Source organism: Plasmodium knowlesi, assembly GCF_000006355.2.
Source record: "Plasmodium knowlesi strain H genome assembly, chromosome: 1".
NCBI lineage: Eukaryota > Apicomplexa > Aconoidasida > Haemosporida > Plasmodiidae > Plasmodium > Plasmodium knowlesi.
Genome location: NC_011902.2, coordinates 492379 through 519240, shown reverse-complemented (window position 1 = coordinate 519240; position 26862 = coordinate 492379). Strand labels below are relative to the sequence as shown.

Sequence of the window (26862 nt, the reverse complement as noted above, 5' to 3'; positions counted from 1 at the left end):
AGCACATATGGACTGACCATACTGCATGTGCATGGAGGAACGTTTGTTGAGAAGGTGACCATCCAGGTATCGATTAATGTCAGAGCGAACGCACCACACGGGATGATGCGCATATGTATAAGTGAATAAAGGAGTACATAAATAATTAAATAAGTATATGTATATACAGACGTATGCATAAATTTATGTGCACACACATGTTTATTGCCTGCTTCCAAAAAAGGGCACCCACATCGGGCATCTTGTTAGTGATAGCGAAATAACGAGCAAAAAAATAAAAAAAAATAAAAAATAAAAAAAGGAAAAGAAAAGCTATACAGGCCAGGGATTGTTTACGACATGAACTCCCCAGATACCACTCCAAAGGGAGAAGAGGAAAATGGTTGGACAGAAAGTTTCGTTTCATGATACCTACATACAATATACCCTTCCCAGGCGTTGGAAATAAAATGGTGATGTAAAGGAAAAAAAAATAATTTCTCCATTTTTATAATGTGAAAGACATCATACGTTGGGTTATAAGCAGAGGAGCACTGCAAGATTTAACCTTGCCCCAAGTGGAGAGTGGATAACATATTCAGGGGCGAAGGAGTGTGTGAAACGAAGAGTGGTTCTTCCATTTCGATATCAACTTCCTCTCCTCTAGTTATTCCTGTAACTCCTGCTCTGTGAGTATAGGCTCTTTTTGTTGTATAGCTCTCCCGAATTATAATTCAATCCGTTGGATCTGTTTTCGCTACGGTGGGAAGAAGTGCAAGTAGAAATGAGAAGTGACCACGCATTCGAGAGAAGTGATCACTCACACGTGGGAAGCGCGCATGTGTGGATACGTTCGACGGTACGCAAATGTGGAGGCGCACGTTCTGCCTCTTTCTACTACCTATGCAAGTCATCCGTATTGTAATAGTTCGTCTGCGTAGGGAAAAAAGAAAAAAAAAAAGTTCAAATGTGAGTGATGACGGAGGAGAAGAACTTATCATGCAATCAAACAAAGAAAAACTCTGTCAATGCTCCTTCACACTCGTATTACCATTTTCTGCTGAGTCTGGCTACCGTATAGCTGGGGTACACGTGGGGGTGGAGGCGGCATCATGCGCGCATTCTTGTCGGAGTTGTTCATGGAGTAGTTGCTTCCGTCGTAGTACTTGTTGGTAGATTCCTTTGTGGATGCGTAGGGATCCTGCATCTCCGCATTCATCTTGGGTGCCCGGTGGTGGTTGTCGCTCCTTCGTTCATCCATATGGTCCTTCACATCGTAGTCGGAGTTCCTTCCTCTCTTCTCGTAGCGTTTGTGGGAGTGGCTGTCTTCTGTGAATCCTCTTCGCGTTTCATAGGAATCGTCTCTCCTTCGCTTGGTGCCTTTGATGTCACTTCGAAGGTCGTTTCGAAGGTCGTTTCGAAGATCGTTTCGCGGATCACTTCTAAGATAGTCACTTCGAGGGTCACTACGCAGATGATCATTTCGTGCATCGCCCCGTTCATTGGACTTGTGCATCATGTTCCTCGAGGATCGGTTGTATCCGTAGCTGCTGTGGTGCACGGAACTACCATATGCTCTGCTCGACTCGTGAAAGCTCGACACACTACTATCTCCTCCACCACCACGATGATGACCACCATCATGGTGACCATCACCACCACCGCTTCCGTAGGGACCACTGTGGTAGGTGGAACTCGAGTTCCGGTTCGACCTATGGTTATCATTCTTGTTGTACTTCAGACTCTTCTCGTCCCTCCTGTTATCATAACTCTCCGTTGTAACGCCTCTACCCATTTTATCACTTCTGTAGTACTTGTTATGGGATCCGTAGCTATGTGAACTGTTGTTGTAGTGACTTCCACTACCGTAGCTGTTCCCACCTCCTCCGTAGCTATTCCCTCCAGCCCCGTATTTGTTGTTACTATAGCTGTGACTGCCATAGGATGCGTGGTTATTATATCCGTGATTGGAGCTATGCATGGTGTGCTTATATACACCGCTAGGAGCTCCCTTGTTTATGAGGTGGCCTCCTTTACTCATGCCACCTGATCCCCTACCAATATTTGTCCCGCCTCCTCCACTTTTCGTGGCATATCCACTGGTGGCTCTAAGAGAGTGGCCACTGGACATTTCATTTAAAGGCGTTGGCAGAAGGGGTGGCTTCCTCTTCATGTCATACATAGAGGGGTAGTAGGTACTGCTTCGGTAGGTTCCGCCCATAATGCGCTTGGGGTACTTTTTATTATGGTAGTAATCGTTGTTGTGCCCTTTCCTAGTGGTGGCAAATTTTATGGACAAGGTACAAATGCCTCGGCGACCTCCTCCTTTTTTCTTCCTCTTCATATTTATGTAGTACTCGAAGTAGGCACTCATGTTGTCACTGGCGTGGAAAAAATCCAGTGGGCTGAAGATGCACTTCCACAGTTTATCCGCCGACGGGGCATCAGCAGTCAATACATCAGTGGTGGATGCGTCGGCAGGGGGCCCTTCCTCTCCGGTGGGAATTTCCACACCTGTTGGGGCGTCTTCCCCGATGGGGGCTTCTTCCTCCGTCGGTATTTTTTCCTCCGCGGGCGCTTCTTCTCCTGTAGGTGCTTCTTCTCCTGTAGGTGCTTCTTCCCCTGTAGGAACTTCCTCCCCTGTAGGCGCTTCCTCCCCTGTAGGTGCTTCCTCCCCTGTTGGAACTTCTTCCTTCACAGGTACTGCATCACCCGTGGGCACTTCTTCAACGGCGGGGGCTTCCTCCACGCGCGCAGTCCCTCTCCTCATTTGGTTATTCAACTCAGCCTGAAACAAATAGTAGGACAGGTGGGACGACCTCCTCCCGCCCCCAGAGACATTACTCCTCACGTGCTGTACGTACAGCCTGTAACGCATATGGCTGATGTGCATCAGTTGATCCTTTATCGTGGTGTACAACTTAATTTTTTCATGAAACTCTTGAAAATATTTTTTTCTCAAAAAGGAGTAACTCTCCACAGAGAATTCACGACTGAAATTTGGCTCCAATACCAGTGCCATCTCTTCAGGGATGATAATCTTTTTCTTTTTCAAAACGAAAGAATAAAATGCACACTTCTTTAAAAACTCATTGTATGTAAAATGGTTACCATAGATGACTGGCACGTACTTGTCGACAAGTGCTTCTATATCGACTTTTGCTTTTTTCTCCTTGTGCTTCTCCGACTGCTTTTGCTCCTTCTTCTGTTCTTCCTCCTCCTCTTCCTTCTTCTTTCTTCTCTTCCTCTTTTTCTTTTCCTCTTCCTCTTTTTCTTTTTCCTCCTGTTGCTCCTCTTGCTGTTCCTCTTGTTGTTCCTCTTGTTGTTCTCCTTCCTGCTCGTTCTGATCATCGAAGGAAAATAACTTCATGAGTTTTTCAATGTCTACATGGTAAAGGAGTGGGAATTTTGCGATATTCATTTGGCTTATTTTTTTTTTCTTTTCTTCTTCTCCGTCCGTGGAGTGCACCACGTAAGTTACTATTGGGGAAGTGCCAAATTCCTCTTTCTTTTCTGTGATGAGATTGTCATTTTTATTTTTATTCTTTCCCTCTCCGTCGAAGAGGTGGGAGAAGCGAGCCATGTCATCATCGTCTCTATCGTCGTCATCACTACCATCATCATCGTCATCGTCATCATCGTTATCGTTATCGTTGTTGTCATTATCGTTGTTGTCGTCGTCATTGTTGTGGTTGTCATTGTTATCCGCCCCTGCGTTCTCCTCCCGCGCATTCTCCGCATTCTCCGCGTTGTCCGCACTGTCTTTCTCGGGCTCCTCCTCCTCTGTGTACATGTTCGCATAGCTAGATAGCTTGATGCACACGTCTCCCCCTCCTTCAGTTACTTCCTCTGCGACCTCCTCTGTGACCTCCTCTGCGGGTTTCTCCTTATTTTCGGTGCTTTCACCATCCCCCTCGTTCTCCTTCTCTCGCTCTGCATCGGATTGTGCCTCAACGCCTTCTTCAACAACATCGTCATTCGGCTCCACAACTGTTTCTCCATTCGGTTCTGCTACGGTGTCACAGTTCGCATCATCCGCAGCCTCTACGTTCTCTTCCCCATGAAGGCCTTCTCCCTCTTGAGCGACAGCTTCCTCCCCCTTTCCACTGCACATGAGATTCTTCAAACTATTTAATGTCTCATGAATGCTCTCTCGCTTTGTTTCCCTCTCATCATCCATCTTCTTTTCTTCTCCTTCTTCCTTCTCCGCCAAGTCGGTGGGCTCCTCATCCTCAGTGAACTTCCTTAATTTCTCCGTCGTCCAAAACAAATGTATCTCGGCATTCTTCTGGCTAACTTGAATAACTTCTATAAGAACGCAAATGAGAAAATAATATATCCGGAGGGCAGTCACCTTGTCGTTGTACTTGAGTCCAGTCTCCTGTATATTGTAGCAGAGGCCTGAAAGGAATGGGTACAGGTTGGATGAAGCGGAGGAATTGGATCTACACCCATGCACCTTTCCACAGCGATGCGAAGGTATACACACACGTTCAGGTATATACACACACGTGCAGGTATATACAGACGGGTCGACAGGACAACGTGGCGATGCCGATACACGGAAGAGCCCCTCACCTGGTAGAACCAGATACACAGTATCGAAGAAACAGTTCGGGAAATGACGACCCAAGTAAAACAAATTGGCACTGAAGATAACGGAGACCCCCTGCTCCGCATGCTCCTTCAAGAACTTTCTGGTGTAGTAAAAGGGTGTCTTCTCAATAGGGATATCTTCTTCCATCTGCATGCCTTCCTCCTGTTGCATGGCTTCGTTCAGCAGTTTCCTCCTCTTGCGTTTTTCCAGGTCGCGGAGCAGGCGATCCATTTCTAGCTCGGTGGAGGTGCCTTGGGGGGAGAAATGGTTCAAATTGCATGGTATATGCGATACACTTCACATACGATACACCTCACATACGATGCACCTCACATACGATACATCAAACATACGATACATCAAACATACGTTGTACTGTACGGACACGGCGAAGGCAAGCACTTACTCGCTATGTAAATGTGGGCGGACGGATAGGCATCAATTACTAACTTGGAAAAGGTGAGATTCTCATCCCCTATAATGATAATGTTCCTCTGCGTGGCTTGATCATTTTCACCTTGATGATCAGGCAATTCCTCTTCCTGAGGAATAACCTCCGCACATTTCTTCTTTCTACCTCTTGATGGACCATTCCGTGAAGTGCCTCGCGAGGCCCTCTTCCCCACCTTTTCATCGTCTGCTTTGACCATCCTCCTACCACTTGCCTCACAAACAAACGATGGGTTATGTCACGAAAAAGTGCGGGAGAAAAAACGGAAATTACCTCCCAACACGTGTTCTGAGAAAATTACCTCTTAAGTAAATTTCTCCACAAGTTACCTGCACAAGTCAGGTGAATATTCACGCGATGTGATTCGGTTCGTTCCGCAGTTTTGATGTTCCTCTTTTTGTTGCTCCCTTTTTGCAACACTTTTTTGCTACTCCTCTCTTTGTTGCTCCACTTTTTGTTTTTGCCTGTCGGCCTGCAGCGTGCAAACTTCGTTCTAACATTTTATCAAAAGGAGGAAAAAAAAAAAAAAAAAAAAAAAAAAAAAAAAAAAAAAAAAAAATTAACACCTTCGCGACGGGGTATTTATGTCCCCACAGCCCATAGCAATGCGTCACCGGGGAGTTTCCCCTGGGGGACATACCAAATTTGTGCATTTCCTTTCACCTTTCGTAAGGGAAAAAAATTAAAAAAAAAAAAAAAGAAAAAGAAAAAGATAATGCTCAAAAAGAGCACATAAACATGTATCCATGAGGATGTATATGAGTATGCCATCGCATAATTATGAAATCGTATAGCCATGTCAGTGGAAGAAATCACGAAGGGAAGCATTACCCAGAGCAGGAGCGTAGCCCCCATGGAGGGTGACCTAGAGAACAGGGTGAACCACTTCTATGAAGTGGTGAGGCGGGAAATCCTAAATTTCTTCACGGAGAAGAAAGACAATAACCAATACCTCAGTTATGCACGGATACAACTCCTCATACAAGATTTAATGGACTACCTAAATCATGGAGCATTCTATACCTTCACCAAAGCATGCCCAGGAGAGGGCAACACGATGTACTTCCAAGATCCCAAGCTTTTCTCATTTTCAGTGCTCCCACAGAAGCTAAATCGAAATATCTTACAGCTTTGCCAGAAGTGCACATTGCTTCACGCGGAATTGTTCGATAACATCGTTTGCGATATGCCTTTCTTATTAGGCCTCTTCGAAGGGATAAAAAATTATGACGAGTTCTGTGGAAGGCTCATTGGTATTTGCGAGAGAGTCTACTTAAGTAAGGAGGAGGGTCGAGGGCGAGACATAAAAAACGACATACGTTGCGTTATTGGTAGATCGGATTATATGTTGGATAGCAGACAAAACGCGCAAGACGAACGAAACGGTCAGGATGAACATGATGGAAAAAACGAAGAAAATGGGCAGAGTCGTCAAGTGAAGCAAATAGAGTATAACACCATTTCGGTGGCATTTGGCAACTTGTCGACTGTGCTTTTCGAGGCACACAAGAATATGCTGAGGCATGTTTACCGAGAGTGTTTCTCCCTGGAAGGGAAATCGCAAGGACAACGTGAGGGAGCTGGAGGACAGTCGGATATGGATGTGAGCTCCATCCTGGAGGAGAAATTTAAAAATAACTTCCTCGATGGGATAGTCACGTGCTTGAAGAAATGCCACGAAGCTTATCTAACCGAAACAAAACCATTGCAAGGACACAATAAAACAATCATCCTTTCCATCCTACATGATGATGACCTTAACCGTTTCGATAAATATAAAACCAAATATGAATTAAATAAAATGGATATAACTTTCAAGTTCCTAACTCTAAAGGAGTTAGAACTTCTTTATGAAAAAAAAAAAATTTTTTTAAATTATCCAAATGAAACGTTAGAAGAGACATTAAAAAGGGTGAAGGAGTGTCAAGACGATCTTCACAAAGGCGAGTATGCTCCAGGGAAACTCCTCCTAGATTTGAATACGGAAGAGTATCACCCATATGGAGAGGAGTTCTCGGATTATAAGCAACATGTGTTTGAAATCAGTGTGATATACTTTAGATCATTGTATTCACCAGACCATTTTAATGAAATAATTTGGCAAGTTAGGGAGTTATTCGAATTTAGTGATGCTGTAAAAATACCATCCTTACCATATCAGCTCGTAGGATCCAAACGAATTCAAATGATCCTCCTGGATGAGTCCATCCTAAAACGCTATCTTTCTGTAGACCTAAACAAGATGAAAAAATCAGACAAGCAAATAGATCACGACATGAAGCTCTTACAGAAAACATTCGCTCTGCAGGTGGATCCATCGCTGAGTCAAAATGAGCACATCGTTTCTCATGCCATTAAGGAGGAACACAATTATTTGCTTAAACCACAGAGGGAGGGAGGAAAGAACAATTTACACGGTAGAGATATGCAGGAAAAACTTATGCTTTACTATAAACCGGAGGAACGGGATAAGCTTTCTTTTTATGTTCTCATGCAGAAGTTATTTCCTACTCCATTTATTGCAGTACATTGCAGGACGAAGCTCTGCCCAATTGGGGAGGGTACTGATGATTCATCATCCCATACTAAGAAGGGAGAAGTGGGAGGAAAATTGTCGTGCGTTCAATGTGGAAGCAAATCTTATGCTGTTGAATTTTCTCCAGAACAATCTATATCGGAAATTAGTCTCTTTCATAATTTTTTGTTTTGTAAAAATGTGAACGTGCTGAATGAACAGAAGGGATACCTCGTGCGGACGAAGAACTACAGGGAGAACGAGGGGGGTGCCATTTCCGGCATCTCCAGCTTGGACTCCTTCTTCTTGGTGTGACCAAGTTAGCCTGATCAACACGATCGACACGGTCAGCACGATCGACACCGCGACATGCTTAGTAGCTGTAAGGGTGGCACCCCATATGTTGGGATGCCCAACTATAAGCACCACGCTCGAACGACGCCTTGATGCACTTATCCCGAGGGCGTTCACATCATCGTAGAAACTCGAATCTAACAATACGTACATTCCAACACACGTGTTCTTTCACTAACATCGTCATGCTGTATATGGCAAGTTATGTGTATTCGTTAGGATAATATTTCCTTGGTTGACAACTCCACACTTGCAAAGTAGTGTGTGTGTGTGTGTGTGTGTACGAAAACAGTAGTTCTTATGGAGAGAATTTGTATTATAGGGTGATGCATGGGTCCCGCTTTGCCTCCCTGTGGAGGGTATGAATTATACCCGGTTTCTCCCTTCTGGGGACTCCTTTCCATCAGACAATTTCAAGGATCGCTTCACTCATGTGTATGTAGAGCTTCAGGGCACTTCCCTATATGTTTGTGTATCACATCTGTCTGAGCATCCTCCTCAGAACGTTCCACATCTCCTTATCCTTAGTTGGTTTAAATTTCATGCTACCTTCTTATTTATAATTCACCTCTTGGCTTCTCCCTGGTTTGCTGTCATCGGAGTGTGGAGAGGAAAGCTCGCTGAGAAGGGGAAAGTCGATGAGGTAGTCGTGGCAACGTTTTTACAGGTGCTCGATTGGGGAAGATTTTCCATGAACACGTGAGTGAAATTCAAAATGGAGAACACCCACACAGATGTTCCATACTGCGGCAATCGCTCATTGTGAACCCACAATCCCCGGTGAATGGTCTTACCTGGAAAGAATCTCAACGGATGACTCACTTTTATGCTACCCTTCCAGCTATTTCCCAAGGAGGCACTATCTTCCCTGTACATCTGATCTGAGGACGAATCCACTAAATGCTGGATTTTTTCATTTCCATATTTTTTTCTCCTCTTCAGTAGGTACTCTTTCATAACTTTAACCGTCTGTGGGGTGAGAATATCTTTTATCATTCTTCTATCGTTCCTGTGGGTACTGAGTTTGATTTTTCCTATTCGATGTTGTACAGACTTGTCTGAGGTACCATCATAGAAGTTACTTATATATGAGTTTAACGGTTTTCTGTGAATGAGCTGATCCTTCATTGGTGAGTAGTCCTTCAGATTGTGTTCTATTAAATTCATTCTGTGGTCTAAGGTTTTTTTTTTTTTTTTTCGCCTCCATGTGTTAGGTGCACCAGAGAGAGGTTCCTCCTGAACTTGGTAGTTGCTTTCACTAGGGTATTCACCTTCTACGGTATTATTTTTAAATGAGACTTCATACTGTTGTATTGAAGGATCGTACTGTCCATCCTTTGTGCGTTCACTCGGGTGATGATCGCCCTCCTTGTATATATCGCTAAGGGGGAGTCCGCTCTCTTCTTCTCCACCAGCTGCATTCATTTTAGCCACTGGTTTGTAATTCACGGGCAGATTAACATACGCGGGAACGTATTTAACGAAGGGAGGATCTACTGTGCTACTTTTACTCCGAACACTTGGTGTCCTTTTATTGAATACAAGTTCAGAGTCATCTCCTCCCTGCGTTTCTGTATCGTTGTAAAGATGCTCCTCCTCCAGTCCAATCTCTGTTGTTAACTCCCCCCTGTTATGATGTGTGTAGTTGGTACCGTCAGTCCGGGGTGCCCTTTCACCCATCGGCCAAGCAGCGCACGAAGCAAAGAAGCTACCCGAGGTGTCACCCTCATCCCGTATAATCAGGAGCGCTGCGACAGACGCACAGAATGAATAACTCAGCAGAGACAACTTCATTTTGTCGTAAATTTGGAAAGACACCGGGGGCAGGTCATGCACTCACAGGTGTGCCTACTTATTTTTGTTTGTTCCTTTGGAGGGAAAAGATTGGTACGCCCTCCGCGTAGACAATGCTATGCACATGACAAGGTCCAAGTGGAAAAAAAAAAAAAAAACTGCTTGGAGGTTATCACCCTGCGTGTACACATAATCACACGTAAGTGTATATTTCGCTTTTTTCTTCCCGCGCATGCAGTCGTAGGAGCTCCCTCCCCTTCCACTGCACCAAGTTGCATTTTGGTGAGTTCAAAAAAAAAAAAAAAAAAAAAAAAAAAAACAGCCAAAATGAAACTTGATACGGTGCAATTTTGATCATATTTCACCTGGACCGTTCAGAAAAAATTGCCAAAAAATATGAACATTCAGGCGAAAAAAAAAAGAAAAAAAAAAAAAAAAAAAAAAAAAGAGCATGCTAAGGGGGAGAAAAGCAGTACAGATTAGCTGCGAGGGGTATGGCACGTTTGCAGTGATACCAACTGTTAACGCCTTGGCACCGCTACTGATCCTCCCCGGAGGAGGCGTCCCCCTTGTCCGCCGACTCCTTCTCCTTTTCGTCCGATTTTTCACCGCTGAACACATTCACAGTTGCGTTAATCTTCCCGAGGATGCTGGAAATATAGCTGGTGTCCTGAATATGCGTGGTCGAAGGAGCATCACCACCATCCTGATTCTCACTGGACACACCCACCCCATCATTCTCTTTTGAAACGCTCTTCTCCGAATTATACAACTTTTCATTTATGCCACCCCCTTGAGTGTTATCCTGCAAGTTACCTTCCTCTTTATCTATTTTGAACACCTTCTCGTAGCTCTCGTTTTCTTTTTTCTCCTTGGCATCTTCGACCTGTGTCTGATGGTCTCCACTGTCAAAGTTGTTTTTATAGCTCTCATTTACGAGGGAAAAATTTTCTTCTTCTTTTTCATCAAAGGGGGTGTCATCACTTGGTTTGTCTGTTCCGATGGGGTTGTCTTCATTTGATGGAACAGCCTGATTATTCGCTTCGTCTGCCGCTTCGTCTAACACATCGTCTGATACATGGTCTGATACATCATCTCCCTCTTTGACTTCCTTTTTGCCATCCCCTTCACCATCCTCCTGATTGGCATTTTCCGTCTTGTTCTTCTCATAATATTCCTTGAGCGATAAAATTAAGGCCTCCTTCAACTCATTATCAATGTCTTTCATATTTTCAATTTCTTCAATAGTGGGTAAGTCACTGTTATTAGAAGTGTAGATAATACCACCGGAGGTAGAAACATTTTTCTGATCATTTAATTGTTGATTTTCCCCCAGAGACATTTGCATAGCACTCATTAATTGATCATCCTCCTGGATATTTTCAATATTATAATCGTTATTGTTAAGTAAAGAATTCAGAACAAATCTGCTAAGGTTGTTCTCCGTTTCAGGACACTCAATGAATTTACAGTTGTCATTGCTATTTACGCTGTTGTATAACATCATCAGGATATCTCTATTTGTGTGTATGTCTCCATAACTAATTATATCTAGACAGATGTTGTTTTTCTTTAACTGTTTACCTGTACTGATTAGTTGTTTTTCATTAACTTTGAAGGGGCTCCCTACAAAGAGCATAATTTTTTGCGCCAGATTTTTGTCCACGCGATGCTTCAGGGCAAGCTGGGCGATCAGTAGACTTCTCACGATGTCACATGTGCCGTCCAACTTAATGTCGTGGATACAGGAGAGTAGTTGCCCTATGTCATTTGTCAGGGACACCTTCACTTTTGTCTTGTCTCCTGCCATCATTATTATTCCGATGTTGTTTTTGTAGTGCATGCTCGTCTTGTTACAACAGAGCACGTTCACGCAGTCGATCTAAGGGGGAGGAAAAATGTGTGCAAAGAGTGTTCAAATTGGTGCATGTGAAGCGGTGCATGTGAAGCGGTGCATGTGAAGCGGTGCATGTGAAGCGGTGCATGTGAAACGGTGCATATGAAGCGGTCCATGTGAAACGGTGCATATGAAGCGGTCCATGTAAAGCGGTGCATATGAAGCGGTCCATGTGAAACGGTGCATATGAAGCGGTCCATGTAAAGCGGTCCATGTAAAGTGGTCCATGTAAAGTGGTCCATGTAAAGCGGTCCATGTAAAGCGGTCCATGTAAAGTGGTCCATGTAAAGTGGTCCATGTAAAGCGGTCCATGTAAAGCGGTCCATGCACTGAATGACTCGCGCTGCACCCTACTCACCTGCGAGAGAAACCTATTCGGCACGATGTCCTCATTCCTGTTGTAGTCACTGTTGTCAATGCAGATGATGGTCGCCTCGATGGAACTCATTTTCGCGTCAAGTGGAGTCAGGTCGGTTCGTGTCAGGTTCGGTCACTTGGTCCGCCGGCAGACAGGAATGCACGCAAGAAGGAATTTGAACTTCTGCCTACGGGTGTGAGCTCGCAAGTAGCGTGCACGAGGATGTGTGTGATCCTTCGGAGGTAGTGGCTTCCCCTTCGAGCGCCCAAGCGTACCTCTCTCCGGTTACCGCAAATGCACTTCAAGCGAAGAGGTGTGCCCAAATGGACTCTTCCCAAGTGTAGTGTGGTCAAGCACAAGTTTTGGTGGGATATTCATACACTTAGTACAATCTTTCACGCGCGAGTTAAACACCCGCGTAGGATGCGTTTATTTGAATGGCGTAATTATGATACCATACCTCCTCGCGTTCATTTTATTTATTTATTTATTTTTTTTTTTTTTTTTTTTTTTCTCTCTTGCGTGGTTAGCAGCGAGGGAATTGTTTTTCGTTCAAATTAACCAAGGTGATTTTTTTTTTTTTTTTTTTTTTTTTTTTTTTTTTTCCCATTTGATGCTCTGCACTGTGTGGGTATATATTTCCGGACTATGCGCGTACAGTACAGTTGCGTTCACCTTTTGTTGGTCCGTGTCGTTTTTATTAAACCCACCTGGCGCGCCATTCGGTGCGTGCTCCAAATTCCCCCAAGGTGGAAAAAGGCGAACATTGCTCTAGTTACACTTTTCCACCATCAGTTTCAGTCTTCTCTTGCGTAGCCATCATTATCAAGCAGTGCGTGATGACGGGGAGTGCACAACCCATCCTTGCGTCCCCTTCCCCCCGTGTATGTTTAGCATTGCTTATGTAGAAGTGCAACAGAGGATCGCACAGAATGCACTGCACTCGTGTGGGCACGAACGGAGGCTTTTACCCGCCAATCCGCTACCAGGTTTAGCTTACAATCCGCTTTGAATAAACCTGCGTTCGTGCCTGCTTAAACGCTCCTCAAAGGGAATAATTGTATGCCCCCCAACATTACCCTTTTTACGCGTCCCTTTCGTTATACTTACCTTTTTACCGCCACGAGCACTTTCCGACGGCGTATCGGGGAACTGTGAACGAACGCGCCCCACTAGTCACTCCACAGGGGGGGAAAAAAAAATATATATAATTAAAAAAAAAAAAAAAAAAAATAGGAGAAAAAAATAGGAAAAAAAAGTAGGAAAAAAAAATAGGAGAAAAAAGTAGGAAAAAAAAATAGGAGAAAAAAATAAGAGAAAAAAAATAGGAGAAAAAAAAGTAGAAGAAAAAGGAGTAAAAGAGACAAAAAGGAAGCGTCTCCACCACCCGCCTCATTGCCATCACGATAACACCGCCAACGTGGCCGCATGCTAAAACTTCTAAAGAAGCGAAACGTGTTCAAGAGGAGCATAACTCATACGCGCGGTTTTACTTGTGAGAAGAAAATGGAAAGCGATGGTGTGAAGCGGGAGGAACTGCAAGGAGCGACAGGCGAGGCTGCTGGTCTCGAGGTCGAAGCACAGGAGACCGCCCCACAAGAGAATCCTCCACAGGAAGATGTTTCTCGTAGGATGACAGAAATCCTCTCCATCGCATCTGAATGTATCCAACCGGAGGAGCTGAAGGCCAGGCTGCTCCTGAGGAGGCGGCTGATCTGCTACGATGGGTTCGAGCCGTCCGGACGGATGCACATTGCGCAAGGTAGGGGTGCAAAAGGTGGAGCTGTCAGGGGAGTTATCGCCTTACCACATATCAATTAAACATATACCATTTTAACTACACACCATTTTAACTACACACCATTTTAAATACGCACCATTTTAAATACGCACCATTTTAAATACGCACCATTTTAAATACGCACCATTTTAAATACGCACCATTTTAAATACGCACCATTTTAAATACGCACCATTTTAACTACACACCACCTTAAGTATGCACCACCTTAAGTATGCACCACCTTAAATACGCACCACCTTAACTACACCCTCCCGTGAAGGACTTCTGAAGTGCCAAATTGTGAACAAGCTGACGAGTAACGGGTGCACGTTCATCTTCTGGATCGCAGACTGGTTCGCACAGCTGAACAACAAAATGTCTGGAGATTTAAAAAAAATAAGAAAAGTGGGTAATTACTTCATAGAAGTGTGGAAGAGCTGTGGAATGAACATGGAGAACGTTAAATTTCTGTGGGCTAGTGAGGAGATCAATAAAAAACCCAATGAGTACTGGTCATTAGTTATAGACATATCCAAGAGCTTTAACATTAACAGAATAAAGAGATGCTTAAAAATAATGGGGAGATCAGAAGGAGAGGAAAATTATTGCTCACAAATTATGTACCCTTGCATGCAATGTGCAGATATATTTTTTTTGAATGTTGATATTTGCCAACTCGGTATTGATCAGCGGAAGGTAAACATGCTAGCTAGAGAATACTGTGATATAAAGAAGATAAAAAAGAAGCCTATAATTTTGTCACATGAAATGCTTCCGGGGCTTTTGGAGGGACAAGAGAAGATGTCAAAATCTGATGAAAACTCAGCCATCTTTATGGACGACTCCGAAGCTGACGTCAACAGGAAGATTAAGAAAGGCTACTGTCCACCCGGTGTAATTGAGAACAACCCCATTTTTGCATACGCCCGGAATATTATATTTCCGCATTACAATGAATTTGCTCTTCTCCGCAAAGAAAAAAACGGAGGTGAGTCTGCCATCTTCGTGCTTTCCACATTGAGCATGTCTGTCATGCTCACGTAGCAGGGCCTTGGGCACTCCTACCTTCCCCCATTCGTGCACCGCTTCTCACCACTTTTATATAACCTCTCAACATTAACAACCCACACACACGCACTGTATCCCGCAGGCAACAAGACCTACACCACCATCGCTGAACTAGAAGCGGACTACCTCAGCGGCGCACTTCACCCTCTCGACCTAAAGGACAACGTTGCTCTCTACCTCAACAAAATGCTACAACCGGTTAGAGACCATTTCCAAAACAATGCCGAAGCGAAAAGTTTGCTTAACGAAATCAGAAAGTACAAGGTAACCAAATGAAGGACTGGTGCTCTGGTAACTAAAAAAAAAAAAAAAAGGTTGTCGGAAGGGAGAGAGGAGGGATTTGTCCGGTGCGTATTCTCCAAATACTGGGAAATCATGTATCCAGTGTTGGTACATACATTATGGAGGTTGTTGTACGTTCTCGTTGTCTTCGTTCTTTTTATGGCGTTCCTTCTCCTGCGCCCTTCCTACCGTGTGCAACATACCAATTTGAAGTTCCTCATCGGAGTACCGCAAGTTTTGAAAACCCCCTGCGGGGACATCTGCTTGCTTTTCAGGTCAATGGCCTGAGTGTGTTTATATACCCCCCCCCTCTGTTCACTACATAGGGTTTCTCCTTCTTTCAGTGCGCTCATATCGCTTCATCCCTTTTTTGTTCATGAACATTCCGTACTTCCCCTCATTTGATCTCTCTTTACGTAACTTGGTTACACCTCCTCTTCAACCATGACATCCTTGACATGTGTCACTCCCCCCTACGCCATTTGGTTTGTAAGAGGGTTACCTGTAAAACTTTCTGCACATCACCGATGGGTAAATAATACTGTGAAAAAAAAAAAAAAAAAAATTCAAAAATCACGCCATCAATGTGGTAATGTAAAAAAAAAAAAAAAATTACCTGACCTGTTCAGGTAAAAATATTCAACAAAGGAGGTACACAAATTTCGGCAGATCCTTTTAAAGTGTCAAACCATTCCCCTTTTGGGGGGGTCCTTTCCCATTGCGATGCATCGTCATATGATTTAGTTAGTTCTCCTTCACATGGTGTATCATATAAGACGGTTGGCTAGGCAAATATGTATATATATATATATATGTATATATGTATATGTATAGCACTTCCTACCGCCTTCCCCATGTAGAGTGTACGTGGAGAAAAAAAAAAAAAAAAAAAAAAAAAAAAAACACATAATTGATATGCAGAGGAACGTTCACTTTTTTTTTTTTTATCTCCCCATTCATACAAATGAAAATCCGCAACTACATCTTTGGCAAAGTAACAGATCCGTATAGCCACATTGAGAAGATAAAGGGGCTGTTAGATTGGCCTGCGGGAAATATTAAGAGCAAATGGAGGGCCACAAATTTTGTGCAGAGTTGTGTGCGAAGGTATGATGAGGAAGTGGAGAAGAAAAGTTACAAAATAAAATATCATGTCCATGCGTCGTTGCGGGAGGACTTCCTCCCCTCAGAGGGAAACAGAAATGAGGAGCTCCTTTTCAGTAACAGGTACATATACTTTGAACATGACAATGGACAGAATATACTAGTGTGTAGGAAAAAAATTAGAAGAAAATTTTCGACAAATATTTATTTTCATAATATTAACAAATCGTTGGATGATTTAAAGAGGGAAGGTTACATCTCGAAGGAGATCTCCGAAATTGTCGCCATCCTCCCAAAGAATTGTTTGATAAAATATTTTTGCACTAAAGGGAATCGCTTCTCTGCGTTTGTTGTGGAGCGTAGTGATTGCTATGTCAACTGGGGTTATGTCTTTCGGGGGAGTTGTCTCGTTAGGGACGCCAACTTGGATCATGCCACATATGTGCCTGACTCAAGGGGGGGTCTTTCCCCTGGAGGAAATGACAGACGAGGTCCATTTAGGGTGAGACCTCCGAAAGGGGGTCGGTCTAGGGGAGTGCAGAACGTTCCCCTCAAAGGTGCCCATCCGTTCGCTGGGCAGTCAAAGCGCCCCCGCCATCAACTCCTTTACCAGCGCGAGGGTGTGCAGAACATTGTATTTCTTCAGACGAGATATTCCAAGGATTTCTCGCCTACCCATTTCTACGCACCCGATTTTCTCACAACCGAACTGGATGAGAAGCACCGGTGCAGTCGGTTATTCCTAAACTCATCTAGTTCCTCCCCCCCTGGAAAAAAGAAGCTCCTCCTCTTCGAAGCAGACGAGAAAAACTTTTTAAATATATACCAAAGTAAAGACATGAAAAAGATTTTCCTCTTGAGCGGAAATCACCATACGAATAATCTCTTCCTAATTCAGTGCAAAGATAAATCAAGGAAAGGGATTCCACATTATGAGTTAAGGTTAATTAAACTGGTAGGAAGGATTCTTTTACGAGGGAAATACTTTCTTGAACACTTTCGCCATCATGTTCTCCTCATAAATAAGGGGCACGATAAAACAGAAGTGTTTACTCTCCATTGTGATGCGTTACCTCTGCATTCTGGGCAAATGGGACGAGTTAAGAAACGCCAAAAGGAGAAGATCTTTTTCCCTACCCACTCGGTTCATATAACGAAGGAGGAAGTATCCATGGATAGCCGTTTACGGAGAATAATAATTTTACAGAACTGCATACTTCAGGATTTCGACATGAACAAGTATGGTCTCGTGCTTTACACGTATCGGTATTTTTTAAAGCCTTTTATATGTGTCTTATATTTATTTGTGAAGCGGGGGGGGAAATGCATCCCCATGATGTATCCCCCCATTTGTGGTGAAGGGTATTCCCTTTCCACCTCGTTCACCCCTCCCAACCGCTATGTGTATCCACAAACAGGAATTAACAAACGGAAGGAAAACGTAAGGGAGACCCGTTTGGTAGCGAAAATGAAGGTTTTCTCTGTGCCCATCATCAAAGGAAGCATACAGTGCGGATTGAACAACCTTTTCCAAAGCCACATCATAAGTGTGTACATCTGCAATCCCTTTGTGAGCAGTACCCGAGTGGTGATCGATCTGAGGAGGGGGGTAGTGGCCCTTCCCAGAAACATCCAAATGAGGAGAACAAATCTAACAGATGGAAATCCGGCAAAGGAAGAAGGAAACACATCCTTCTTCCGAGCAAAGAACAACATTCTCTACGACCCTCAACTTGAGCATATATTTGCAAAAAATAAGAAGTACAAAATTAAGGATATCTTTATTTGCACTGAGGAAGGAAGAGAGTTACCAGTCACGTTGATCTATAGACACGAAAATAATGGGAACCTGTATGACATCGGAAAAGAATCTTACAAATTTTTTTCCCAACATGTGGAAGAGGAATGTACCTCCTTCACTGTGACCACTACTTCGTTGGGAAGTCTGTGCGTGAATTTTTGTTCAGCAAAAAAATGGAGCATAGACGTAGGGATAAAAGTGGAAGAACATCTACCCCTATTCATTAAGCCAAGCAAAACAATCATCAACGTTTACCCATTCTATCGACAACCCAACATTTGCAGCTATTCGGATGAGTCCCATTTTTACCTTCTGAATAATTTCATTGTAGTTTATTTTCACCTGAACGGTTCAGGCGGATTACAAGGAAAGAAAAAAAAAACACTGTGTAAAAGTGTCATGCTAGAAAAAGTAATAACCATTCGGGACCTCACAGACTCTATTAATTGCTTGAAATATTTGAATGTAAGTGACACGGAAAGTATGTCCATTTATTTACACTCCAACAGTGGTCTCCTCGGGGGGTTCCTCCTAAATGGACAGAGGAAATTCCTTCAAAATGTCATCCTCATTAACCCCATGATGGAACTTTTTAATAGTCTCACCGATGAAAAGAAGCCACACGTGCATTCGGAGAGACTGGAGTTTGGTCACATCGACCCCAAGGATTTTCTGCTCACTGGTGTACATGTCACTCATTCTAAGAGGTTATCAAAACGGGGGAGAAGAGCAAATCCTCCGAAAGGTGTAGATACACACAATCAATACAGATCGAGGAAGAGTGGAAGATTTCTCCCTTTCCGGAAGAATGGCATATGCCCTAGCAAACCTAACATGAAAATATTACGCGAGTGGCAGAACAACCTGCTCCTTCTCCACGCACTGTGTCCATACAACAACATAGAGCCAACTTACAGCGAAGTCTTCTCCACCCTGAAGCAATCCGACGACACGACCACATTCAAACTTAGCGTAACCAACCATAGGGACAATCCATTTACAAGTTCTGTTCTCCTCTACCTAAACAAGTACGACATCATATGTCCAAATGTTAATTCGGTGAAATATTTTGTAAAATACACTCATTATAAGAGAGTGCATGTGCGATTCTGTTACTACTCTTCTGCATTTCATTATATGGGAAACGGGGTGAACTTCCTTAAATACCACAGTGGGGATGGCAAGGAGGAGAGGCACAAGAAACCCTTGTACATTTCTTTCTGTGACCACGGGGGGCATGGCGGCTTCGCCGACTACGACACTCTACTACGCCGCACGCTCGGCCGAATCCACTTTCACCTCGGTGGGGAGTTCTGTCAGGCAGTATGAACAGAACATGAACGGGCGAAGAAGCACCCTTGTAAAAGGTGAACTAGTAATTAGCCGGAAGAAGCTACTATGCTTTTTTTTTTTTTTTTTTTTTTTTTTCCATATATCTGCAGGTTATATCCCGTTCGTCCCTCCGAATGGAAAAAATAAAATAAAATATCCTCCCCGTGGCCAGGCCCAAAACATGATGCATGAAGGGCACATTTGCCCCTCGCCCCCCCCCCATCCTTCTTGTTGTTTGCTCATCCTATTTTTTCACTTTCTCTGTAATTCTCAAACGTTGTAAATCCTAACCACAGTGGGAAACACTTCTCCGCTCTGTTGAAATAAAAAGTGTCAAATGCCCAATGCGCCCAAACGAACAGGATGTGCGGTGCATAGGTCGGAGGAAAAGGAGTGTGGTGCTGCGCCCTAGTGGGGGATAAAAGATAATATTATACCACCGCGACCACCCCTATTTTTCTCTTACGGGGGAGGCATTACTTTTTATATGATCGCCCCCGTCGAAGATGGTTTCAAGAAGTTTACTTGATTTGTTTTCCATTTGGCCTGCTCGCCAATGCTCCTCTTCACGTTGACTTACCTTGCGGGCTTTTCATCCCTTCTAAGCCCTCCGTCGGGGGAAAAAGGAAAAAAAAAAAAAAAAAAAAAAAAAAGTGCTCAAAGGAAGGTGAAGGGGATGTGCTTGTGGAGGAGTTGGCTTAACACTCTTCACACAACGAAGCTAAAAGCAGGCGGGTCAATTCCGTCAGAGGGGTAGAACTTAGTAAATGCGAGTGCCTTGGTGCCATCTCCAGGCGTAGAAGAAAACAAAAGGGGAAAAAAAAAAAAAAAAAATTTTTTTTTTTTCAACAGAAGAAAGATCACTGTCCGTGTAAGAAAAATTAACTTCTTCGGAGGTGGAGTAGCAAGATGATAGATGTTCCACCCCAGGGGGTGTACCAGTGGTATTTTTTTTTCAGACCAAAACTCTGGTGAGGACATCCCCATCAAGGAAGTGATCTGCTCCGTCTGCGTAGGGGGTGAGGAGGGTGTGGTTGGACCTACGGTCAGCCGAAGGTAACACATCTCTTCCTCACAGGTTAACACTCATCGAAGAAAATTCTTCACAAACAATAGTTGTCTCCCCCCTCCCCTTCCTGAGTTTGAACAAAATGAATGGGTCTTTCATCGAATTGATTAAGGATATTAAGCGGGATGACCGCATCGAGAACGTGGAAAGGAACTACAACCTGTGCGTTAGGAGCCTCAAAGAAATTGATAAAAGGAAGACAAGGGAAAAGGAACCTATATTCACTCTGCTTAATTCCAAGACCAAAGAAAAGTCTATTACTCTCCTCAAGTTGCTTTATCTACAAATGTATGGAAGGAAAATAGATCCAGAACATAACTTTGCAGTGATTGAAATGCTTACATCAGATAAATATATCTTGAAGAGACGCGGCCATCTGTTTCTGCACCACTCGACTGACAGAGACGATGTAACTTTTCTCTCCATTAATTTGTTTAGGAAGGAGTTGTACAAGGACAATTTTCCCACTGGGTCTCCAAACACCAAAACGAATGTTATTAATTCATTAGCTAACATTGGCTCTGCCATTATGAAGGAGAACATCGGCTTGCTACAAAATTCTGCAAAGACATATTCGATAATCCCTGGAGTTCAGTCGAATGAAACTTCTTCTGGTGGTAACTTTCCCATTGGGGGAGAAACTCCACGAGAACAGGAAAAAAAAAAACAGTTCGCACACACAAACTGTATTACGAAGGAAACGAACATATACAACGCAGCTCTCGTTCTTAACACACTCAGTAATGTATGTACCTCCATCATGAGTAGCAACCTACACCAACATGTTTTCCATCTCCTCAATAGCTCTCATGTGTACATAAAAAAAAAAACAATTATTAGTCTGTACAAAATTGTAATAAGTAATTTAGAAACCTTGCCATCTTTCATTGAAACAATTAAAAAGAGTTTCGTTTCTCTGTACAACAATGAAAGTTCATCTTATGATCAGTTCGGCAAGGAAGGAATGGATGGCGTTCAACGTAACAACACTTCGTTGTGTTGTCTTATTGTGAATATTCTCGCGGAAGTGTTCTGCGCTCTAGAAAGGAATGATCAAACATATTCTCAACCTCGTAGAAACATGAGTCCTGCCACCCCAGGAAGTAGCCGCTATGTTGAAACTCCCCACGGAGCAACAAGTACCTGTAATCAAGACCAATCAGGAGCAGTTCAACACGCAGGGGGAGTGTCCACCTATCTAAAGAAGTTCCTTTCATTTATTCCTCTTATTTATAGCATACTAAACGAACGACTCAACCTCATAGACAACTGGAAGTTCATAAAGATCATCAAGTTTTTGAAGAGGCTAGTTAAATACGAAAATAGAATTTACAAAAAATTCCTGCATCTAATTGTTCATGCGTTTTTTACGAACAAGGCGAAAAGCGTTATCTATGAATGTCTCAGCTTTTTGCTACTGAACTACCAGAAGGGTTGCGTGGTGGATTTGGATCTCCAGCGATATGTTCCCTGGGCTGATGGAACCCTCGATCAGAGTGTTAATCAAACTATACAAAGAAGTGATGGCACGACCTCTGCTGAACTCGTTGATCGGTGCCCACCTAACCCATCACCCGACTGCATGGACAGGCTATTGCTACTATGCTTCACTCACCTCGCAAACAACTTTCACCATGAAGATAGGAACATCGTCTACGTTACGACGAAGATGTATCTGTGCATATTTAGCAGTGTAGATGTTCACAAGAAATTTATGCAACAGAACATGATGGAGGAATTATCTGCCAACGTGATGAGAAGTTTCTACCAAGATGTAACCATAAGGAAAAATCTCCTCCATATTTTGTACTACCTCATGAATGAAAATAACTTCGAACCAATTGCGTACAGCATCCTCAGTTACTTGTATCATAGATCTGAAGCAGATTTCGTGGGAGAGTACATAGACACCATTCTTTTGTATGGACGGAGGAAGGGCCACTTGTTGCGAAATCTTAATCTGTATCTATTTATTCTTTTTTATATGCTTTGTATTAAGAACCACAAGAAGGAATCCGATGTGATCCAGGAGATCCTTCGTGTCAACAACAATCAAAAGGGAACAACCCATATCACCACCAACTTCCTCAGTGCCATGTACGTAGTGACATACGGTGCGGCCATCATGCAGCGCGAACTGGACGGGCGCAGGGGCGATGGTCATGTGGATAAAGAATTTTCCCCATTTTCCACCTCACAGGGGGTTAAAGAGGGACAAACGAAAGAGAAGGAGAGCCACCACATAGTAAAACAACAGAAGGAGAACCATCACATAATAGAACAACAGAAGGAGAACCATCAATCTTCGAACCTGTTAAACGAAATGAATACGTTCCTAAAGGAAGTAAAAACGATTGACGCCTTTTCCAGGTATGACATACTAGATTACATCATAGGGACATTAAAAATGCATGTTAATGATGATAGGCACGACAACCAAGAGAATCCTTACAAAGATGTAAACCAAGTAGACCTAGCAACCTTTGAATATCTCATTTATTTCTTGTATGTATATTTAGAGGAATCACATGGTCAGATAAAGGAATATAAGAATGAACACTTCTTGAGTGTCTTTTTTTTCTCCTTGTATATTTTTTTTACTCATTTGAGTATCAGCAGTATTCTCTGGCACGTTGCAAAAATATTTTTTTTTTTTTATCAATACGAGGAAAACAGAAGTTTGGTTCTTTGCTACATCAGCAAGTTCTCTTCCCATGTGAGCTACCTTCTTAGTCGACGTAACAGCGTGGAGACCATCGATATCTGCGCTCATTTAGGAAATGTGTTTTTCCTCCTGCGGAAGGGGAATCATTCAGAGGAACTTGCTCTTAAAGAGGATTCATCAAACGGAGGAGACCATACCAACCGGGGGGTGAGCTTCTACTCCTGTGTCACAGACTACCTTCACCTCGATCCCTCAGAGGAGAAGTTCAATTTGGACCGCCCCTTCAAATACAACGACGCGTTCTTTTTGCAAACCAGGGAGAGTACACCCCAGGAGCATATTCCTCGCTCGGTTCATAGATCGAGTACCAGTCAGATAAATCTGCCCTTGACTGAGGCAGATACAGTCGCATCTACCGCTTCGGCGAGAACCCCTTCAGAAATTAGGGCCTCAGCATTGACTGTGGACGAGGCATCAATACCCCGCGTATGCAGTCCTGAGGAATTCTGTGCCAAGGGAAAACCCACTTCTCATGGAGAACCCACTTCTCATGGAGAACCCACTTCTCATGGAGAACTTCCATCATTTTTGCGCGAATTGAAGGAGGAACAAAGCAAGTGGAGTCAAACAGACAAGCGAACCTTCCACCAGATTAGCGAGACTATCCACATGAAGTTATATTTTCACTTAAATCAAGAAGATCGTCTGCTCCGTTTGTATGTCCAATTGGTGGGCTCTCCCGTAACTATTAAGTGTTTATCTGTGCGCACCTCTCTCCGGGTTGATAGATACCAAGTGGACTTCAACGAGGAGGAAGACGAACTCCTTCTCCTATGCGATGAAAAAAGGGACCAAGATACTACCATAGCAGATGACATAATAAGAATGCAAAACCATCAAGGTGTTCAGTCTGTCGAGAGCAATCATCATGAAAGAATTGGAATGACTCCCCTAACCGAACTAACCACTGTCGAGGAAGTAACAAGAAATTTTCTCATTAGTGTGAACTTCCAAGTTCCATCCTGCTCTGTTAAATTGGCCTACTCCTATTTTTGCAACTCGATTCTCCATGAGGAGTTATCTGTTGAAATCCCATTCGTGCCTCTCCAACAGGCCACCCTGTCGATAGACGAGCTTACCAACGTACGTTCCAACGTACGTTTAAAAAAAAAAAGGGAGGAAATGCTGCAGAGAGCGGGCACTATACCCGATGAGCATTCCGTTGTGTGCCAATGAGATGAACTTTTCCCGACTGCAACAACCTACAAATGGACTCTCCCAATTAATACGCTAATTTTTATACTAGTCGTTTCCATACATGTAAGTACACGATTCGCTTTTCTTTTCCTTTTTTTTTTTTAATCAGGTGAAGAAGAGAAAAGGAATGAACAGAATCATAACGGAGGAAATAACTGTTGATGAAGAGATCCATCCAAATGAATTTATTTTTAGTTGTTTTGTTTTTCTGGCAGAATATCTTCATTTGTTTTTTTTCAACATTAGTAAGGTTTTTTCTAACTTACGAAGTGCTTATTCTGAGGATACATTTCGCCTTATTTTTTGTGCGACTCGTATGTCTAGCAGGGATGCCCCACCAGGTGAGGAGAAGCTTCCTTCACGTGCTATCCGCGATGGCGAAGCACATCATTGGGCACACCGAACAACGGATGAATTGCATAGGAGGAGTATCCACCTCGCCGCATACATATCTCACAACATATATATCCCCCCCCTCTGCAGACAAGACAGTATTCCTAATCAACGTGCATTACAAGAAAATTGATCAGACGAGCGCTCCACCCACGTACAGGGTCGAAGCGAAAATAAAAATCCTCGACGACTCCGAAGAGGAGTGCATGCGGATGATGGACTACATCCAATTCTACCTCAAGAAGTTCCTCACGGGGAAAGTAAAAATGAGGTCGCCCCGTATTGCCATCACGAGCTGATAGGTAAAATGGCAGAAACTAATGAATACCCAAACGGATAAAGAAACATGCAGGACATGCGTCCAAGCATACACATAGACATGCACACTAACCATATATCAGAACTCATTTGGAGATACACAAAACACTCCATAAAATGTGCGATTGCCTTCCCCCTCTCCCTCTCCAACGATCCCCAAATATAGGGTACACCCCTCTCCATTTGATCAATCTTCTGTATCCACGCGTGCATACCCCTTTCTGTCGCTTTTCCCCCTCCCCTTCTCTTTTTTTTTTTTTTTTTTTTTTTGTCAAAAGGATTATGCAACTAAATCAGCTTCTCATTTTGCTTCTTCTTTGATCGTATCAAATGAACTTTTTTTTTTTTTTTTTTTTTTTTGTAAAAGGAATAAACTATGTATAAGACCCTGCGGCGTCACCCACGTAGACGTTCTGGGGGAAAGACTAACTCTTTTTATGCACCAAGGAGGTACACACACACATACAGAAAGAAAGAAAGAGAACTCTTTCCTCCATGTGTACTACTTGGATTGAATTCACACAACTAGAATGGGTTGATGAAGCCCCGTCCCCTCCTCCCCTTGTACCCTCTAATCCAGAAATAAAAAAAAAAAAAAAAAAAAAAAAAATTAAAGAGGGATTCAGACTGTCCCATCCCGCTGCTCCTTCCCAAATTTAAAAAAATGCAAAATGGGTAAGAAGCAACGGCATGTTGAAAAAAAAGCGGAGTAAGTTTTTTCATAAAAAAAAAAAAATATTTATATATATAGGAGCAGTTCCGCTTGACGGACAACAAAAAAAGTAATGCGAAGTGTGTACTTGAAAGATTGACGAAAAATTTGTTTGGCGGAAAAAACAAAAACAGATATGTGTCCTTGTATACACCTGTGGAGGCGTAGGAATGTGATGAGGCATCTACATCGACTTTTTAACGGTGCGTTACGAAGGAACAAAAAAAGGTTGTGTGTGTGTGTGTGTGTGTGTGTACCTTTCCTATATCTTGCCCCCTCCATGACTTCATCAATTCACAGCTGATGCGGCCGACTTGGCCTTGGCGACACCCACCATGGAAGGCTTGCCGTTCACGCCACGCACGAATACCGTATAGTAATGTCGCATGAAGGCTAAACTTCCGAGCAGATACGCGTGATTCTTCTCCGATGGAACATCAATCTGCATGTAAGCCGGAATGCAGTTGTCCTCATTCAAAATCATGTATTCCTCAGGCATGAGTTCTATGATCAAGTCGCCAAAGACATACTTAATGATCGGATAATTTTTAAGGACATCCTGATAATTCTCTTCCGTACAAGCGACAGAAGGAACTACATCAAAGAAGTTTTTTATCTGTGCACTCGGCATAGTGTTGTATGATGTCCCTGTATCAAAAATCGCGTAGCTCTTCTCCTCACAACAAATTTTCTTCTCCCCTACGTAAATTCCATCCAACTCCACTTCCCAATAATATTCCTTAATAACAGGCAGCATATATATGCTACCTTGGTAAAAAGATTTACTCAAACCACCTATTATAAAAGTAGAGGTGTTGTCATCTGGAGAAATGTAGAAGGAAAACTGCGGGGAGAGATTTTTGTTCTGCTTTAGTAAGTTGTCGAAAAAGGAAACCTTTCCTGCAGACAACATTTCTGGAAAGCCAAGACCTACAATACCTTCAAAGTCTATATAGTCAAAAATATTATCTCCATTTAAGCTGTCGTTAGATTCACTCTCCACCAATCCAAATGTCTGATTTCGTACTGTGTGGTTTCCCAAGACGAAAGTTTCTTTGCCAATGGATCCTGAAATAGAACCCGATCCGAAAACGATGTGAAGATTCTTCCCGATAAATGATCTCCTAAATGTT

General features: G+C 43.1%; 8 protein-coding genes across 8 annotated transcripts in view; 4 read left to right on the top strand and 4 right to left on the bottom strand.

Moving 5' to 3' along the window:
- Positions 1-642: 642 nt before the first annotated feature.
- On the bottom strand, positions 643-5226 carry PKNH_0111200 (conserved Plasmodium protein, unknown function; the record flags this gene model as incomplete). The annotated part of the gene is made up of 5 exons (XM_039113750.1): positions 643-736; positions 881-912; positions 1031-4380; positions 4558-4827; positions 4983-5226. 5 exons carry the CDS (start codon positions 5224-5226, stop codon positions 643-645), a joined length of 3990 nt encoding a protein of 1329 aa, XP_038969374.1.
- A 654-nt stretch (positions 5227-5880) lies between these two features.
- On the top strand, positions 5881-7857 carry PKNH_0111100 (glutathione synthetase, putative; the record flags this gene model as incomplete). The annotated part of the gene is made up of 1 exon (XM_002257566.1): positions 5881-7857. One exon carries the CDS (start codon positions 5881-5883, stop codon positions 7855-7857), a length of 1977 nt encoding a protein of 658 aa, XP_002257602.1.
- A 603-nt stretch (positions 7858-8460) lies between these two features.
- Positions 8461-9690, bottom strand: PKNH_0111000 (serine protease DegP, putative; the record flags this gene model as incomplete). The annotated part of the gene is made up of 2 exons (XM_039113749.1): positions 8461-8516; positions 8691-9690. 2 exons carry the CDS (start codon positions 9688-9690, stop codon positions 8461-8463), a joined length of 1056 nt encoding a protein of 351 aa, XP_038969373.1.
- Positions 9691-10228: 538 nt separating this feature from the next.
- On the bottom strand, positions 10229-12035 carry PKNH_0110900 (26S proteasome regulatory subunit RPN10, putative; the record flags this gene model as incomplete). Its single annotated transcript, XM_039113748.1, has 2 exons — positions 10229-11572; positions 11946-12035. The coding sequence occupies 2 exons, from the start codon at positions 12033-12035 to the stop codon at positions 10229-10231; spliced, it is 1434 nt and encodes a 477-aa protein (XP_038969372.1).
- Positions 12036-13451: 1416 nt separating this feature from the next.
- On the top strand, positions 13452-15072 carry PKNH_0110800 (tyrosine--tRNA ligase, putative; the record flags this gene model as incomplete). Its single annotated transcript, XM_002257563.1, has 3 exons — positions 13452-13707; positions 14009-14716; positions 14879-15072. The coding sequence occupies 3 exons, from the start codon at positions 13452-13454 to the stop codon at positions 15070-15072; spliced, it is 1158 nt and encodes a 385-aa protein (XP_002257599.1).
- A 970-nt stretch (positions 15073-16042) lies between these two features.
- Positions 16043-19312, top strand: PKNH_0110700 (conserved Plasmodium protein, unknown function; the record flags this gene model as incomplete). Its single annotated transcript, XM_002257562.1, has 1 exon — positions 16043-19312. One exon carries the CDS (start codon positions 16043-16045, stop codon positions 19310-19312), a length of 3270 nt encoding a protein of 1089 aa, XP_002257598.1.
- A 1154-nt stretch (positions 19313-20466) lies between these two features.
- PKNH_0110600 (AP-3 complex subunit delta, putative) lies at positions 20467-24998 on the top strand (the record flags this gene model as incomplete). The annotated part of the gene is made up of 3 exons (XM_039113747.1): positions 20467-24192; positions 24416-24647; positions 24790-24998. 3 exons carry the CDS (start codon positions 20467-20469, stop codon positions 24996-24998), a joined length of 4167 nt encoding a protein of 1388 aa, XP_038969371.1.
- A 1020-nt stretch (positions 24999-26018) lies between these two features.
- The window catches only part of PKNH_0110500 (plasmepsin X, putative), a gene marked incomplete at both ends in the record, with an annotated part of 1665 nt that continues 821 nt past the window's right edge, over positions 26019-26862 (bottom strand). Inside the window, one exon of the mRNA XM_002257560.1 lies at positions 26019-26862. This exon is cut by the window's right edge and continues 821 nt beyond it. Within this exon, the coding sequence (XP_002257596.1) occupies positions 26019-26862 (844 nt within the window).